This window comes from Zonotrichia albicollis, chromosome 1 (assembly GCF_047830755.1).
Source record: "Zonotrichia albicollis isolate bZonAlb1 chromosome 1, bZonAlb1.hap1, whole genome shotgun sequence".
NCBI classification, from domain to species: domain Eukaryota; kingdom Metazoa; phylum Chordata; class Aves; order Passeriformes; family Passerellidae; genus Zonotrichia; species Zonotrichia albicollis.
Window position 1 is genome coordinate 33,462,749 of NC_133819.1, and position 14,964 is coordinate 33,477,712.

At 42.6% G+C, this 14,964-nt stretch overlaps 2 protein-coding genes across 6 annotated transcripts in view; one reads left to right on the forward strand and one right to left on the reverse strand.

The window, feature by feature from the left end:
- Positions 1-512, reverse strand: part of LOC113460845 (uncharacterized) — a 75,485-nt gene extending 74,973 nt beyond the window's left edge. For all 4 annotated transcript variants that reach the window (XR_012579606.1, XR_012579601.1, XR_012579602.1 and 1 more), the window contains exon 1: positions 1-512. The gene's annotated coding sequence lies outside the window, so the exon portion shown is untranslated.
- NFE2L3 (NFE2 like bZIP transcription factor 3) overlaps positions 370-14,964 on the forward strand; it is a 17,317-nt gene continuing 2,722 nt past the window's right edge. Inside the window, exons 1-3 of one of the 2 annotated variants that reach the window (XM_074537615.1) lie at positions 370-655; positions 13,070-13,174; positions 14,030-14,113. In XM_074537615.1, coding sequence (XP_074393716.1) covers positions 647-655; positions 13,070-13,174; positions 14,030-14,113 — 198 coding nt within the window. In that variant the 5' untranslated portion in view covers positions 370-646. Of the gene's footprint in view, positions 656-12,575; positions 12,651-13,069; positions 13,175-14,029; positions 14,114-14,964 lie in introns of those variants that run through there. The other variant, XM_026798758.2, reaches the window with a different exon arrangement.

A 14,964-nucleotide genomic window follows, 5' to 3' on the forward strand; every position in this document is an offset into this window, starting at 1 on the left:
CTCTAGCATGTATGAAAGTTCCTGTAGTGCTGAGTAGATGTGCCGAGGAAAATGCAGTTCAATAGGTGGGGAAGAAAAGGCACTGAAGAGATGCTTCAGCAGCAGGTTCACTGTAGTTAAAACCTGTATCTGCATCCTGTAACTTTACTTGGAGATTCTGTTGACGGGGGCTGTGGAGAATCCCTCAGCTTTTAATTATTTTTTTTTTATTTCCTCCCGGCTACTGCCCCTTGTAACTCATCTCCCTTATTTCCAGCTCGCTTCAGCAACCGCACGCTGTTGCTGCCCGCGGCACGCAGGAACCCCCAGCACACAGGTGGGATCCCGTGCCCGCGGTGTCCCCGCTCCCGTTCCCGTCCCCGCTCCCGTCCCGCCCCGGCGCCGCCTCCCGTCCGCGGCAGGGCCGGTGCGGCGGCGGTGAGGGGAGGGGGGGGCGGGTTTGCGCTGCGCTCCGCGTCCCGCCGAGCCCACACGGCCCCCGCGGGCCTGCGCCGGGCAGCCACGGGGCAACCACAGGGCATCGAGCCCCGGAGCCCACACGGCCCGCTGCCGGCCCCGCCCGCCCCGCCCGGGTGGAGCCGCGCCCCGCCCCGCCGCGGGAGCGGGATGAGGCGGCGGCGGCGGCCCCGGCCGAGGCGGCTGCCCCATGGCGGAGGTAAGTGAGGTGCGGGCGGTCCCGCAGCCGTCTCGGCCGAGCGGGGCGGTCTGGGGTGTCCGTGGGGGGAGCGGTGGGGACGCGATGGAGAACGCTTTTGTGAGCCAGGCACCGTCCCACAAAGAGAAAAAAAAAGACGGGCAGGAGGGATGCACACCTCCGGCGGTGTGCGGGGCTGCCCGTGTCCCGGGCGGCGGGAGGCACAGCGCCCAGCGGCGGGGCCGGGCTCCCGCGCAGCCTCTGCTGGCGGAGCCTCCCGCACCGAGCGGGGCCAGCCCCGCAGCGCTGCCCTGCACCGGGCACGGCCCGGCCCCAGCGCCGCTGGCACCTGCCGGCGGGGTGGTAAGGCCAGGACGGACAGTTCTGCTTGGCGTTTCCTCCGGCATCGCCTCTGCTTTCTTCATGTGGGCAGCACACAGGCTTCTCAGGAATATCACGCATCTGCAGCAACGCAGCTTCTCCAGATGTTTCACATGGTGCGCCCCTCACCTGGGCGCAGGGCACCTGTGCGTAGTAATGCGGTAACTACGTCTGTCAGGAACATGTCTAGCATGCAGAGGGTCTCACTGTGCCAGGGCAAACCTCCGGGCTCCCTTTATCTGCCCTCCGTTATCAGCGCTGCAGTTTCAAGCCCGCCGTGAAGCAGTAAGCAGCCGGCAGCGCTGGGCAGTGTCCCTGTTTATTCGCGCCTCGTGCAGCCCCTGCCGCGCTTGTGTCGCCTTGTGCCCGCTGAGGCCCCGTCCTGCACCGAGCTGAGGAGCTGTGCACAGCTGCAGCCCCGAGATTAGCCAAGCCACTCAGCTGCGGGGCTGGCTTTTCCCAGTTAAACCGCTGTTGGGAACAGTTTCATTGTTTCCTGCGTAGTTTATGGTCTGGGACTTTTGTGGTGCACTTCGTGGATACAAAAGGCACAGGAATGCCAAGCCGGTGGGCTTGTGACTCTGATGTTCAGTACATTTTGAAATACCAAGTTGACTACCAACATTTTTCAAGTTGGTTTTGAACAATTGTGAATAGCTGGTTCTTATTGTGAATTAATGGACCAGCATCAGCTGGCAATTGTTTAATTTGTCATACATGATATATTTTATTTTTCTTTTTAAATTTTTTTTTCTTTTTCCCTATTTCCCCATATAAGTGTTAACTTGGTTATTTTTGTAAAGTAGTTGCAAAACTAGTTTCAACACCCTGACTGTAAGAGATGACTCTTTTTATGTCAAGAGAAGATGATTCATTTTTTTGCTGAGTGTAGCTCTGGGCCTCTCTCTTTACCACAATGCATTTAAGTGAAATAATGATTGGAGCAAGATAATCAGTTCTTGAAATAATGTATAAAGGGACATCTGTCTAGAAACCCCCATGTCACTTCCACTGGATGTCTTTTGAAGCACATGGCAGGTCCAAAACATGAAACACAGATCAAAAAGTAGGTTTTTGTTTTTAAGGTGACATTTGGTAGCTTTGTCTGAGTCTACTTATGTTGTCAAAACGTTATTGTAATAGTATAATGGATTCCAGAGTGGTTCAGCTGATTTGTAACTTTCAATTTGCCTTTTGTAAACATAGATTTGAGCTATTTTTGGCATTTCTCTTATCCACAGTAGATGAGGATGAGAAGTCTATGTAAACAGAGGGAAGTATTGGGTTTTTTCTTCTTGGTATTGTGTGGCATCATGAAAAGTTTGCAGTTGGATTTAGCCATCCCTGGATTGAATGTATTCATTGGCCTCCAGTCCCTGGTGAGAACGTTTCTGGCAACACAATGCAAGCTATTGGTCCTTGTCTTTCGAGATCTGGTGCTTAAAACTACTCTTGAAGACAACTGCAGATGAAAATTAATTCAGTGGCCGAAGCATGCTGTTGAAGCATACTAAACTGCAGGGGTTTAAACTGTCCTGTGCTAAGATGATGTGCAGTTTTAGAACAGCCTGAGCACTTCGGCTTTGACAAGGAGTAAAGTTGATAGGGGGGTTCCTACACTCAGCTTGCTGCCCAGCAGTCTGGGATCAGCCCTAACCTTTGTATTCACTACATTCCCAGCAAACTATTTCATTCTGTTTGTTTCTGTAATCAAGCATAGGCTTGCTGATGAAATGTAAACCCCACAATATTTTATTGCTTTAGTAATAAAAATAGCAAAATATACTTCCTCTGAAATACATCCTTTAATGGACAAAATAATCATACTAAGTCAGTGTCTTGCTACTCATTTTCTTAGATGGATGTGTGTAACAGAACCAGGGATAGAAGCGTTTGTACCACTACAGAGACTACATTAAAAAAAGGTTTTTTGTGCCAAGTTCTGCATTGTGCATACTGCCCTGTCCTGCATCCCCTACAGCAGGTCAGAGCAGGGTTGGTAGATGTGCCCTATGGCTTAGGGTATTAGTTTAGTGCCTCTGCACTGTTCTGGTCTGGGTCAGCTGCAGAATCACAGCTTGTTGGTTTTGTTCTCAGGGATGTTTAAGATTGAGACTAAGCTCCCTGAGAACCATGAGTTTAGAGGAAAAGAAATAAAAAAACAATAAACATTTGCTTTGGGTGACTGGAAATACATTCATCAGCTCATGCAAGGAAATGGATTCATTTCTGTAGTAATGAAAGGTGGTGATTCTGGCCCTACCTCTTCGCAGAACACCTGAGTCCAAGAGTTTGGGCTCCAGTGGGCATGTTTGCTAAGGAAACAGATAAAAAGCCTAAGAGTGAGCCAGGTCTTTTCTTTGGGATTATTTTTCATGCTACTTTTATTTTCCCAGTTCCAACAGTTTGTGCTCTTTCTCTTCACAGTTTGCTGGTAAAAGAGATTGCAGTCCTGGTTGATTTTGTTTGTGTTCTTTTTAAGAACACAAACAAAATCAGCCAGGTTTATAACAGGAGCACCACTTGCTCCTTAATATTCAGCACCTGTTTGCATACTAACATCTCCTATTGAAAACAGGATGCCTGACTCTTTTTGTTTCTACTCAAACCTGCTCATACAAGTAAGTCACATTGAGTAGGCCACACTGAATTAGTCATGCAGGTAAAGTTGGGCATATCTGCTTATTTTTCCTCAATGTTCTTGTAAAGTATTGAGTTGGATTGCTCAAGGACATAGCTTATTTTAAGGAAAACTAAAACTGAAATTTAGAGGCGCTGTGTGGCTGTGTACATTTTGAATTTTGAAGTTTTAAGCTCAGAAAGAGCCTATAAAAAGGGAAGGTGGGGGAAATACGTAGCTGACACAGGGTATGGGTCTTATATTGGTGGGGTAAAGAGGAGCCCTTCTACAGGCACATAACTTGGGTTACATTCCATGCCCCACTCTGCCAACTGCATTTTCCTTGGGCTTCTCAGTGTAACACTGCCTCAACAACACTTCTGAAAGCTCTTACACTAAGCCCTAAGTCCATGTGAAAAATGAATGAGGCACATTTTTCAAAGCACCTTGAAAACTGTGTGTGGGGAAATGGGAGGCCTCAGTGCTGCAAGAGGTGACATCAGTCCTCTGTGTAGGAAGTAGTATTCCCTCCCAAACAAAGAAAGTCCCAAGAAGCTTGTCACACTGCAGTGTCTTAGCTGAAGGTCTTGCAAGGATTCAGAATTGCTCTACTTGATTCAGTGATTTTTTTTCCCTTTCTTTTTTGTATGTCAGTATTTCTGTGTGTGCAAGTGTGTTTATGTATGTATGTAGACATTTGAAGAAAGGGAGTTTAAAAACTCAGTGGTTTCTTTATCTTTTACAGAATACACGAGAGAATATTTAGATTAGCAAGAATGGACTGTGTAGCTCTTCAGCTTTTTTTCTCAGCTTTTTTTACTGTGTTAGTCTCACAATAAAAATGTTCATTCCAATTCACATGAACCCCAGGCAGTGATGCTGCCCATGCCAGCAGAAGAGGCAGTACCTGAATGAGAGCAGGAGTTGCTGTGCTAGGTCATTGCACTCCGTGTGAAACGAGCTCCAGCTCAGGGTGGGACAGAGAAGGAAGGTTCTGTTCCCATACAAGTCAAGTAGGTTTGTTATATCTGAATGTACTGAATTCTTTCACCCGAGAGCTGAATTCCTGCGCTCGATTAAACACCTGCTCTAAGTAATAATTAACAGCATAACATTGCTGGTGTTTATGAATTCCAAAATTTAAGGAAGAAGATGCACAGTGGATAATTTGTACTGTTGTCTCTATGTTACTTTTCAGAAAGGGCAGTGTGAGTCAAACTGAGTATGAGGTTGTGTAAAACCTCATACAAGCACAGTTCTCTGAACACATCAGAGGCAGAGTTTTATGGAAGGGGGGAATCCGTCTCAGACTTCGAACACCATTTGAAGTATTTATATTGAGTGAGAATAATTTGAGTTATGGATTTATTTTTTTTTCTTGGTGAGTGTCAAAGTTTGGTAAAGTGAAAGTTAAGTAGGAACCAGGAAGGCTTTTCTCTGAAGGTTTGTCTCCAAAGGCTGTGTCTGTAATCCATTTGAGAGCTTCCCACTGAAGCTGTGAGCTTAACTTACAGAACATATTTCAAATTATTATTTTCTTTTTTTCTTTTGGATTCATTGCACGGTAGGACATGGCAATATTGCTGTGGAGAGACATCTGGAAGTAGATAAATGGGATGGGTCCCTGCTTGTGATCAGGCCCTTACCTGATAGCCAGAACTCACCTTAAGAAGGTGGGGGAAGGACTTCATGGTGTTTCAGAAAGAGGTGGCATAGGAGAAGAGCCTCAGACTTAGTCTTGCAAGGATTTGAAAAAGCCTGGTCAAAGGAGTGTTCAGGGATGGTTTTTCCTGCTCTCTGGAGAGTGGCCAAGGTATTGCCAGTGCAGGGGTGGATGAGGGGAATATCAGGCATAAAGAAGGGAGAATTAGAGTGTGGTAAATGTGGAAATTAGAAGAGGAATTACAGGCGAGGTCACAGGGAAGATGGAGATACTCAAATCCTAGAGGAGCTGAGGTGTCAGACTGTGACTTTTCGCAGTGCTCCCTATTCAGAACTGTGAGTTGGCAGGCATTTGGTGTTGCAGAGAGGCTGGGAGCTTGGAAAAGCTGGGAGTTGGATAAGCTGCATACCTGAGAAAGTATGTTTGCCTGGAAGACTCAAAAGGAGGACATCTGGAACTGAATTGCAGACGAAGTTTTATCTGAAAGGGTAATTTCATCCAAAAGGGTTCCTGGGTAGTTTGTTTTTATTCAATACTGACTACTGCCAATAAGGGTGTACAACCACTCTATGGTAAAGGTAGAGCAGGAAGGAGGAAGATATCTTACAGAGCCCTGATGTCAGGTAGTTCACTGACCACAAAAGAAAGCATCTTGGGGCACCAGAGACAGAGGCATAGAAAGAGATTTTGGATTTGTTTTTGGGTGGTTTGTTTTTCAGGAGGAAGGAGGGAGAGGGCGCACATGGGGTTTGTTTTGTTTTTGTTTTTTTTTACTGTGCTCTGTCAGAAATAGTGACTGAATAAATTTAATTACCCTCATCACGTTTACTCTCAGGGATGTTGCATGCTTTACTGATACTGAAATTGGACAGAAAACAAACTTTCAAACACAATTGCAAGTATTAGAAAGCAGGCATTCTTTATTCTCAGTGTGCTGAACACACCCAGAGAATATCTCCTCTAATCAAACGTATTGTGAAACTTCTCCAGAAGATATTTATCCCACCAGGACCATACATATTCACTACAGTGTACTAGCTAATACATAAACATCACTTCTCTGAGAACTAATTTGCATGCATGTGCCTCTTACTGGAAGCCCTTTTATGGTCCTGGAGGGTTGTCTGGAGGAGTCCCTGGTCTCACTGAGTGCCCCCAGTGTGACAGATGAACTGGCCCTAGGGCATGCGCTATTCTTACTGCGTGGCTTTGCCACAAAAGCCAATATATTCCTCATTATCTCTTTATCCACTGGTCCCAGCTGTATTTAGCATCCTGTGTGTCTACTTTTGCGTTCTTTTATCTATTTTGCTATTTAGTCTTTAAGCTCTATTTAGCAACTTCGAGGGAAGCTGAAAATTTCTATTCTTTATGTTGTCTGTCATTACAATGAAATCGGTTTCTGGTGAAAAACATCTGCACAGGACCAAATGGCTGGAGTGTGCACCTGTTTGGTGTATTTGTTAGAAGTGGTGTTAAAAGCTCATTTTGAGGAGGTTATTGAGCTACTTTCAGCATGAAAACTGATGTTTGAATTGAAGTCAATGACAACACTGTCAGTCTCTGTGTCTTCAGCGTGTACCTGTCTCTGCCTCCATCTGGGGAGTAGGTTGGTGTTAATTTTGTGTTGGAACAGAGTGCACACAGAATGTGGGTTTTGTACTAGCTGACACAGCTGGCCCATGCTATCTAAAGCCCTGAAATGCATGTGGTTGGAGAGGTGCTATCGTCTCACTGCAGCACACAGGAGGGCTCTCCCAGGGAGTGTTGGGTTGCAGCCCAGATGGCACTACTGGGATTTAGAGTAGATAGGTCATAAATGTTTGACAGATGCCACATTGGGAGTCACATCTATGAACCATTTGATTAACTCAGTTGCACTGCCTACCTGGCATGGTTTATTGTCATTTTTAAGTCTAGCCATATATAACATGGAAGTTACTTTGATATTTGGTGTGTCCATCCACCATTTCACCCTCCACACATCCTAAACCCCAGCTGCATTTCAAAAAATAACATACTCTTCTGTTCTGGTGTTTTAAGGATATTTTAGGATTTATTATGCTTATAGAGAAACAACAAGAAATATTTTTCTTTCTATTTTTCTTATCTATTAAGTAGATATCAGTTTGTAAGATTATTATCACATATTTAAAGTACACAGGCAAAGAGCAAGATCACTACAGTTAGAGCTGAATTATATCAGATACACCTCATTATATTTAATTATTAATTGTATTTAATCCTACCAAGTAGTAAAGTGGTTACTACTGGTTATGTTACTAGAAACTGTTTTGCTTAACTTCTGCTGGTATTGTGCAAACTTAAAGGATTGTTGCAACACAAACCATTCTAATGATTCTATTCTGGAAATGCTACTTAATTATTCAAAACATGGCAAAGAGCGCCAGGCCTGTGCCACATCTTTTCAGCTAATAATGAGGAGAGGGCTGCTTCCACAGAGAAGTGCAGTTAGTAATGGAGAAGGGACAAAAGTTTTTAGAAAACCATCTCGAAGATTAATGAGCAGTTTAAAACTTAACAACTAAAATAAAGAGAGCATAATGTAGAGTAATTAGAAGATAGCATATGAACAGGATACATAAGTTAACAGCACCAAAATAAAAATGTTCTTTTTCAGGTAATTATGGTTGTGTACCTTTGCTCCAGCCCTGGGGTATTTGTAGTGATAACTGTGAGTGTGACTGCAGTGAAACAGCTTTGCAGGGGCAGGTACGCGCTGCCTCTCAGCGCTCTCTGTGCACCCAGGCAAGGCACCCTGTCTGCTCTGCTCTCTTCCTGCAAGCCCTTTCTGTTACTCCAGAGCTAGTTCAGGTATTTCTGTGCACTTGTAGCCCTGGGTTGTGTAGTTCTAGTCCTGTGTGCCACCTGCACACAGATCAATAGCTGAAAAGAGATTTATTATGCTTTCTGCTGCTCCTTCAGAGGGATCTTCTTCACCCATCCAATACACCACAGTAGACCTTTTTGTATTTTGGTGTCATTACAGGTTCTGCTCCGTGTACATTCTTTTAAGGACAGCAGATCAAACATGAGTGTAGGAAGCAATGGGAGGAGATATGTGGAGAAAAGTTTGATGTACAGTACACCCAGTTCATGCTGAGATCAATACTGTGATTTACTTAATTGGAATCTCACGGCTGTACTTTTAACATAGAGTAAGGAACTCTGGAAACCTGCCGGAGCAGGCAGCATGCCTCCAATTTAGTGTAGGCCAGGCTACCCACAAGACTGTACTTTTTCTCCCTTCCACATTGATTCTTGGCCCTCCTTAAGTCACAGATTTGACATAAGCTACTATTTCTCATTTTGATAAACTGAAGCCTGTAGCTGAGCTGTGGTGAGCTCAGCTACAGGCTTCAGTTTATCAGAAGGGAAAGGGCAGGTACATGATTAGAGCCCAGCCTCCCACATACAAGGCTGGTGGATAATTTGGTACATCATATTCAATCTCAGACTGTGTTCTTTATTTAAGTGGCAGAAGCAAGATGAAAATTTCAGATACTTGGGATTTTATTTTTTTGTTGTTATTTTATGAGGAGAATTTTAGCGTAGCTCTCTGGCTTTGTGCTTGCACAGAATCCTTCCAAATGCAAATCAAAGGCTGCCCTCTGGTAGAGTTGCAATTTACCATTTGGAAGCAGCCTACTGATGGAGGCAGGAACTTCCACACCCTCCAGTGGTAGAAAGGGAAAGGCTTCTGCAGTTGATGGTATTATTAAGTCTTCTACAATCAGCAAAAATTAAGCCTTTCTCTAGACAGAGACAACCATGTGCTTTCCCGATTTCCTGGGCTCAGTGGTACTGCTGTGGCTCTATTACTGTTTATTCTGTTACCCTTGTTGCAAAATAAGGATGGGAAGGACAGAAACTGAATGTGGCAGCACAGTGCTGAATAAATAGTATCTATGCCTAACCCTTCTTGTCACTAGATTAATATCCTCTGTAATAAAACTTCTGTCAATAGATGTACATCCAGTCTGTAGAATTAAGGTATCTTTAATGAAATGCCTTATTCAAAAACACAGTGTGGCTGTTTCTTGGGGAGAGACCCCTCCTATTCTCCCCACAGTCCTGCAGTCAGTCCCAAGTGTTACAACAGGCATGGAAGAAGGAAGCATTCTGTTGTTGAGCTGCGCTGTTCAGTCATTCTTCATCACTGAGGAAGACTAATAAGCTGGTGCAAAGTGCAATATAAAGCAAAAACCAGGGCATACCTGGTTTATGCAAAAAACAGCATAATCCAGGGGATTTTTGTGAAAAGCCAAAACAGAGAAATGAAGGCAAAAAGGTTCTGGTTGATTGCTGTATAGAGGGTTTTGCTGAAATGATCCCCTAGGTGAAAATTTGTGATGTGAAATACTTACGTGGGCTTTATCTATGCCACCACTGTTGTGAAAACCTGGCTGCAGGGCCAGGATCCTTCAGCAAGTGCTCTGGTAGTGCTGAAAACAGGTTTTTTCAAAGGATGGAAAATTTTATTGTGGTAACAATTGCTCTGAACAGCCATGAGTATATTTTAATACCATCTGCTGGAGGAAGAAATGGTGTTAGTAAGACTAATCTTCAGAGGCACACAGTGCAGCACCCTGAAGCTCACTCAGAAGAGATGACACATTGCCTTTGGCAAGCCACAGGGAATGGGCATGAGTGCAAGTGTGAGACCCTGCTTCCCACCCTTCCCCACTGGCACCTCTGCTCCATCCATGTCAGCAGGAGCTCCGTGCAAAGTTCAGAGGGGCATTCTGACCTCCATTTGTGCTTAAGGCCAAGAGTCCTTTAGGCAAAATGGTTTGTGATCCTGTAGTGCAGTTGGTGGCTCTCAGCCTGGAAACTGTGGGTACCATGACACCATCTATGTCTGAGTAGAGAAAATAGATATATATTTTTTCCTAAAAGATAATGTAAAAATTAATGTAGACTCCAGATAAATTCCAAAATTTGTAGTTGGAAATATTCTCCATTTCCTTAGCAGCCAGGAGTTTTATATACTGACAAGAAAAGACTTGAAGATTCAGTTGTCTTTGACATCTTGGGGAAATTAATACAAGCCAGTTGTCACAAATTTCTGTGAGCTTCAGGGGCATCTGGTTTCCCTTCAGAAAGGAGATGTCCCATCAGGTACATCAGAAATTCAGTTGTCCTCACAGTGATTTGGGGAAGCACCATCTCCATTGTAGACTGTGACGGTGTTCACAGGGGTCTCAGGATGAGGGAAGAGACAAGGATCTGATTCCGTGTTTCAGAAGGCTTGATTTATTATTTTATGATACATATTATATTAAAACTATACTAAAAGAATAAAGAAGAAAGGATTTCATCAAAAGGCTAGCTAAGAACAGAACAAGAAAGAACGATAACAAAGGCTTGTGTCTCAGACAGAGAGTCCAAGCCAGCTGGCTGTGATTTGCCATTAATTAGAAACATCCAACATGGGCCAGTCAAAGATCCAGCAGATAATCAATGTTTACATTTTGTTCCTGAGGCCTCTCAGCTTCTCAGGAGGAAAAATCCTAAGGAAAGGATTTTTCGTAAACTATGTCCATGACAGTAGACTTCAGCATACCAGCATCCTCTGCAGTCAGATTTCCACCTTAAGAAAGTTGAACTGTGAGGATTTTTAATGATCTGTAGGACACACCATGTGCTCTTCCCAAGGCTTCCCCAAGCTTTTCTTTGCCCTGGCAGAGGAATAGGTTTATACCCCTGGAAATTTTAAAAGGAGTGACAAATTTTAAAAGTTTGTGACTCATATACCTTCTGTATACGAACCCAGTGCTTGCAGTTGGTTTTTAGAGGCATCATCACATTATAGATACCACATTTCTAACTATTTCCTGCATTTGCCTCTTCTGCAGCCAGTAGAGTAATGAATTTGCTGTGTTATCCAGGAGCTGAATGCTCTGCCACAGCAGCAGCTTTCCAGGCCACTTGGCTCCAGAGGAGCTGCTTCAGGTCTTAATTGAAATTGTCCTTGACTTCTAACTCACTTTTGATGATCCTGCATTTTATTAATTTAGAATATTAACAGGTCACATGAATTTGACAAGTATTAGGTTGGTTCTCTGTAAAATTAAAGCCTAGCCCTGATCTTGCAGGCACATAGGTATGGGACTAACCTCATGCCTGTGATCTGCTCCATTGGACTCTTTTAAGTGTTTGCAAGTAACTGCTTGCCATGTTCTCAGTGTCTTGTGTAGTAAATGCCCTCTCCTGTTCAACTACATAGAGAAAACTGTTGGTTGGGAGGTTTGTTTCCTTGTTACTGTTTTTTGTATGTGTGTATGTCTGGTTTTAGGCAAGCAAATTTGTTTTCTCATATTTTGCAATAAAAAAAAATCATCTGGTCGTTTCCAGATGCAGCTGACAAAGAAGACATTAATGTATTGGAATATAATTTCTAATGAGTAGAAACTGTGTTAGGCATCACTGAAGGAAACTCTTCATTCCTACATCAGAATGACAGATGAGTGCCCTGTAGCTCTGTTTTTACAAATGGCTGTTTATAAAGCTAAAGTTCTCTTCCAGTCTTGAAAAGAAAGCACAGAAAAATTGAAAGCAAAGAAACAAAATTAGTTTAAAATGAAATTAGTTTTCATATTTTTAAATATTTAAATAGAATGTACAAAACTGAAAATAATGTTAATTTGTAAAGTTATATTTAAATTTTCTCCAGAGTCCTGTTTTTCAACTTTTTATATTTACTTTTTAATGTGTTTTGTATGAAGGAACAACTTAAAAACTTTTATATGTTTTGATGACTATTACAACTGCAGGTTTTATGTAGTTTATGCTTTCATAACAAACCTGTAAAGTAAATTGTTTGCTGAGATTTTTAGAACTGAACTCTATCTCATTATCTTTGCTGCTGTTGAAAACTTGTCTTTACTGCTCCTGCCACAGCATTTTTCTGGAAATACCTGGAACTAATGCAGTGTGGCCACTTGGTTTCCTGGCTGCTACTCCTCTGAGTTTCACATTTTAATAATACAGACTTGCCCTGCAAAAGCTGAAATGTAAAACTATATAAAAATATAAATACACACTTTTAAAAAATAGGAATTAGCACTGATTCCTTCTTACTACAGAAATACTCTAGCCCTATATAATAAACAATGAAGAAGTCTGATGATACGAATATAAATAAAATATTTTTTTTTTTTTTTAATATTTGAAAATTGCTACTGAGGCCCGTAAATTTGAACAGTCTCATCACTAGAGATTAAAAAACTCCATCACTTGGATAAATGAAAATGGGTACACTTGGATAAATGAGAATGGGTAATGTCTACATGGAAGTGATGGGAAACAGAGTTGCTGTTACAATGCAGGTAAGCAAGGGATTTTGCCAACTGGTTATGTATAATTGCTGCTGTATGATTCTATCAACGAGTATCTATCTGACTTGGATATGTTGTTGTAAAATGACCTCCAAAAGACACTGATAATCCACAATTTTCATGAAATTACATCGTGGTTCTTTGTCTGGTTTAGAGGAATTTGTTTCCAGTGTCCATTTCTACTGCAGATGGGTTCAATGCGTGGGCACCAAACCAAGAGGTGGTGGCTGCACCCCTGAACTGACACTGGTCTTATTCTGCCCCCAAAGTCTACACACTCAGTTCATCCACATGACCCGTTCAGTGCATATTTTATTTGGAATGCTATCACTGGAAGAGAAAAAAGTGCCTTTTAAAGATGAATTTTGAGAGCATGCTGTGTAATAGAACTGTTTTATTTGTGTCTTCAGGATGTTGACCTGAAAGCATGTCAGGGAGCTTTGGATGACTGCTGTCCACCTCCAGGAGAGGATCAGCTGGAACTGCAAGAACAAGAGGAGAAAGACAAAAATCAAGTAAGTGATAAAAAAAAGGGAAGAAGAGAAAACTGAAGAAGTGAGGGAGGATACAGAACTTATCACTAAGATAAATAGTAGTGAAAAGTTTTGAAAGGAATAATTTATTTCCTCTTTTTATTTGAAATGTTCCTTGCCAGGGCAGGAAAGAAATGCTCACTTCAGACAGTGCTTTGTGAATGATGCCCTTGTATACCTTTTTGAAAATTGCCTCCTTCCCTCAATCCCTCACTATTTTTTGAGTAGTTGAAGTATTCAGAGGTTTACAGAAAACACTTGCAACTAATTATTTTTTAATTTGGGTTTATTTTCTCTGTTATGAAGGTGTTGTGTTTGTGGGTGAGGATGTTTTTGCGTACAAACACTGGAGACATGGATGCTAAATTATACTTCTCTCACAATTTATATAAAGCTTGATGCTCAGATGTAGAATTACATTTGGGGCACTGAACTCTTCAGTTCTGCTCTCTCTAAGAGCTGCAATGAAAAGAGCACTTAATTTTTTTGAGACCTTGTGAGAGCTGAGAACGTCTGATCGAGGTGTCTTGCCAGCCTCTCTGTTTGCCACTCCCCTGAGAGCTTGGCTTTGAAAAAATACCTGATTTTTCCATGCTGGTGGGGAGGTACAGCTTCAGAGGAGAGCCCAGTTCTGCTGTTGTGGGCAGAGTAGGGATGCTCAGGCCATGGAGCTGATCTGCTCATTCTAGCAACATCTCATCTCCCGTCAGGATGAAGACTTGATGGTGGGGTCAGCAGCAGTGTTGCACTGTGCTCTGTTTCCTCTCAGACTTTGATTTGTACCTCCTTTCAGGTGAAATAACTGTGCCTTACACCATGTTTCTCTTTTTGTCACAGAGCAACAGCAACAATGTAGATTCCATTCTCTCCTTAGAGGGCTATTTACAGCTTCTGTCATCGCAGGTGGAAAACATGCTAGAGGTAAATGAGATAATACAGGTATTTCAAATAGATTTGAATGCAGTCAGCAATTACTCTGTTTTATCAAATAAAACCACCACAGCCTACCCTACCCACTCTGGGAATTTATTGGCAAATCAATGTAGTAAAACTTACCTGAAACTGCTAAAGATGCTACTATCCACCTTTTACGGCAGCTCTCATTGGCTTTACTTGAAAAGTTTTCCCCAGCAACTTGTCTGGTGTAAGAGCTGTGTCTTTACTGTGATCTGGTGTTCAAAGATGGATGGAGCCACTGGACAACTCAATTAGTTCAACTAATAGTTGCCTTTCTAAAGCCTTATACCAGTTTGTATTTATGCAGCAGCTCTTGCTGTGTTTCTGTAGAGCATTGCTGATTTATTAAATTTATTACACATTTATTTATTGTATTTGTAGTGAAGGATTACATTTGTCATAAATACTGGGTCAAGTGCTTACAGGGTTGCTACTCTCAAGAACAACAGATCATCTTCACAGCAAATCAGGTCTGTCAGCATTAGCAGTAAACCCATTTAGTGTTTTGGGTTTTTTTGTATTTTTAAATCTTGTGGCCTTCTGATACTGTATTTTACTTTCTGTGTGCCCATCTTCATAAAAACCAGTTGTTATCTTACTTGAAGTCTTCCCCTCCTCCCACAGCTCATAGCTGCAACTATTGACCATAAAGCTACTCCCTACATTCCTCTTTTGTAATACTTTAAGGGCATCTTATATACACTTCCCATCATAGGATCCTCTTCCAGGGTCATTAGTGTTTGCCATATAACTCCATGCTTATCTGGTTTTGGGAACCTCTAGCTTGGATAGTACCTTCTAGGCCATAAATTAGC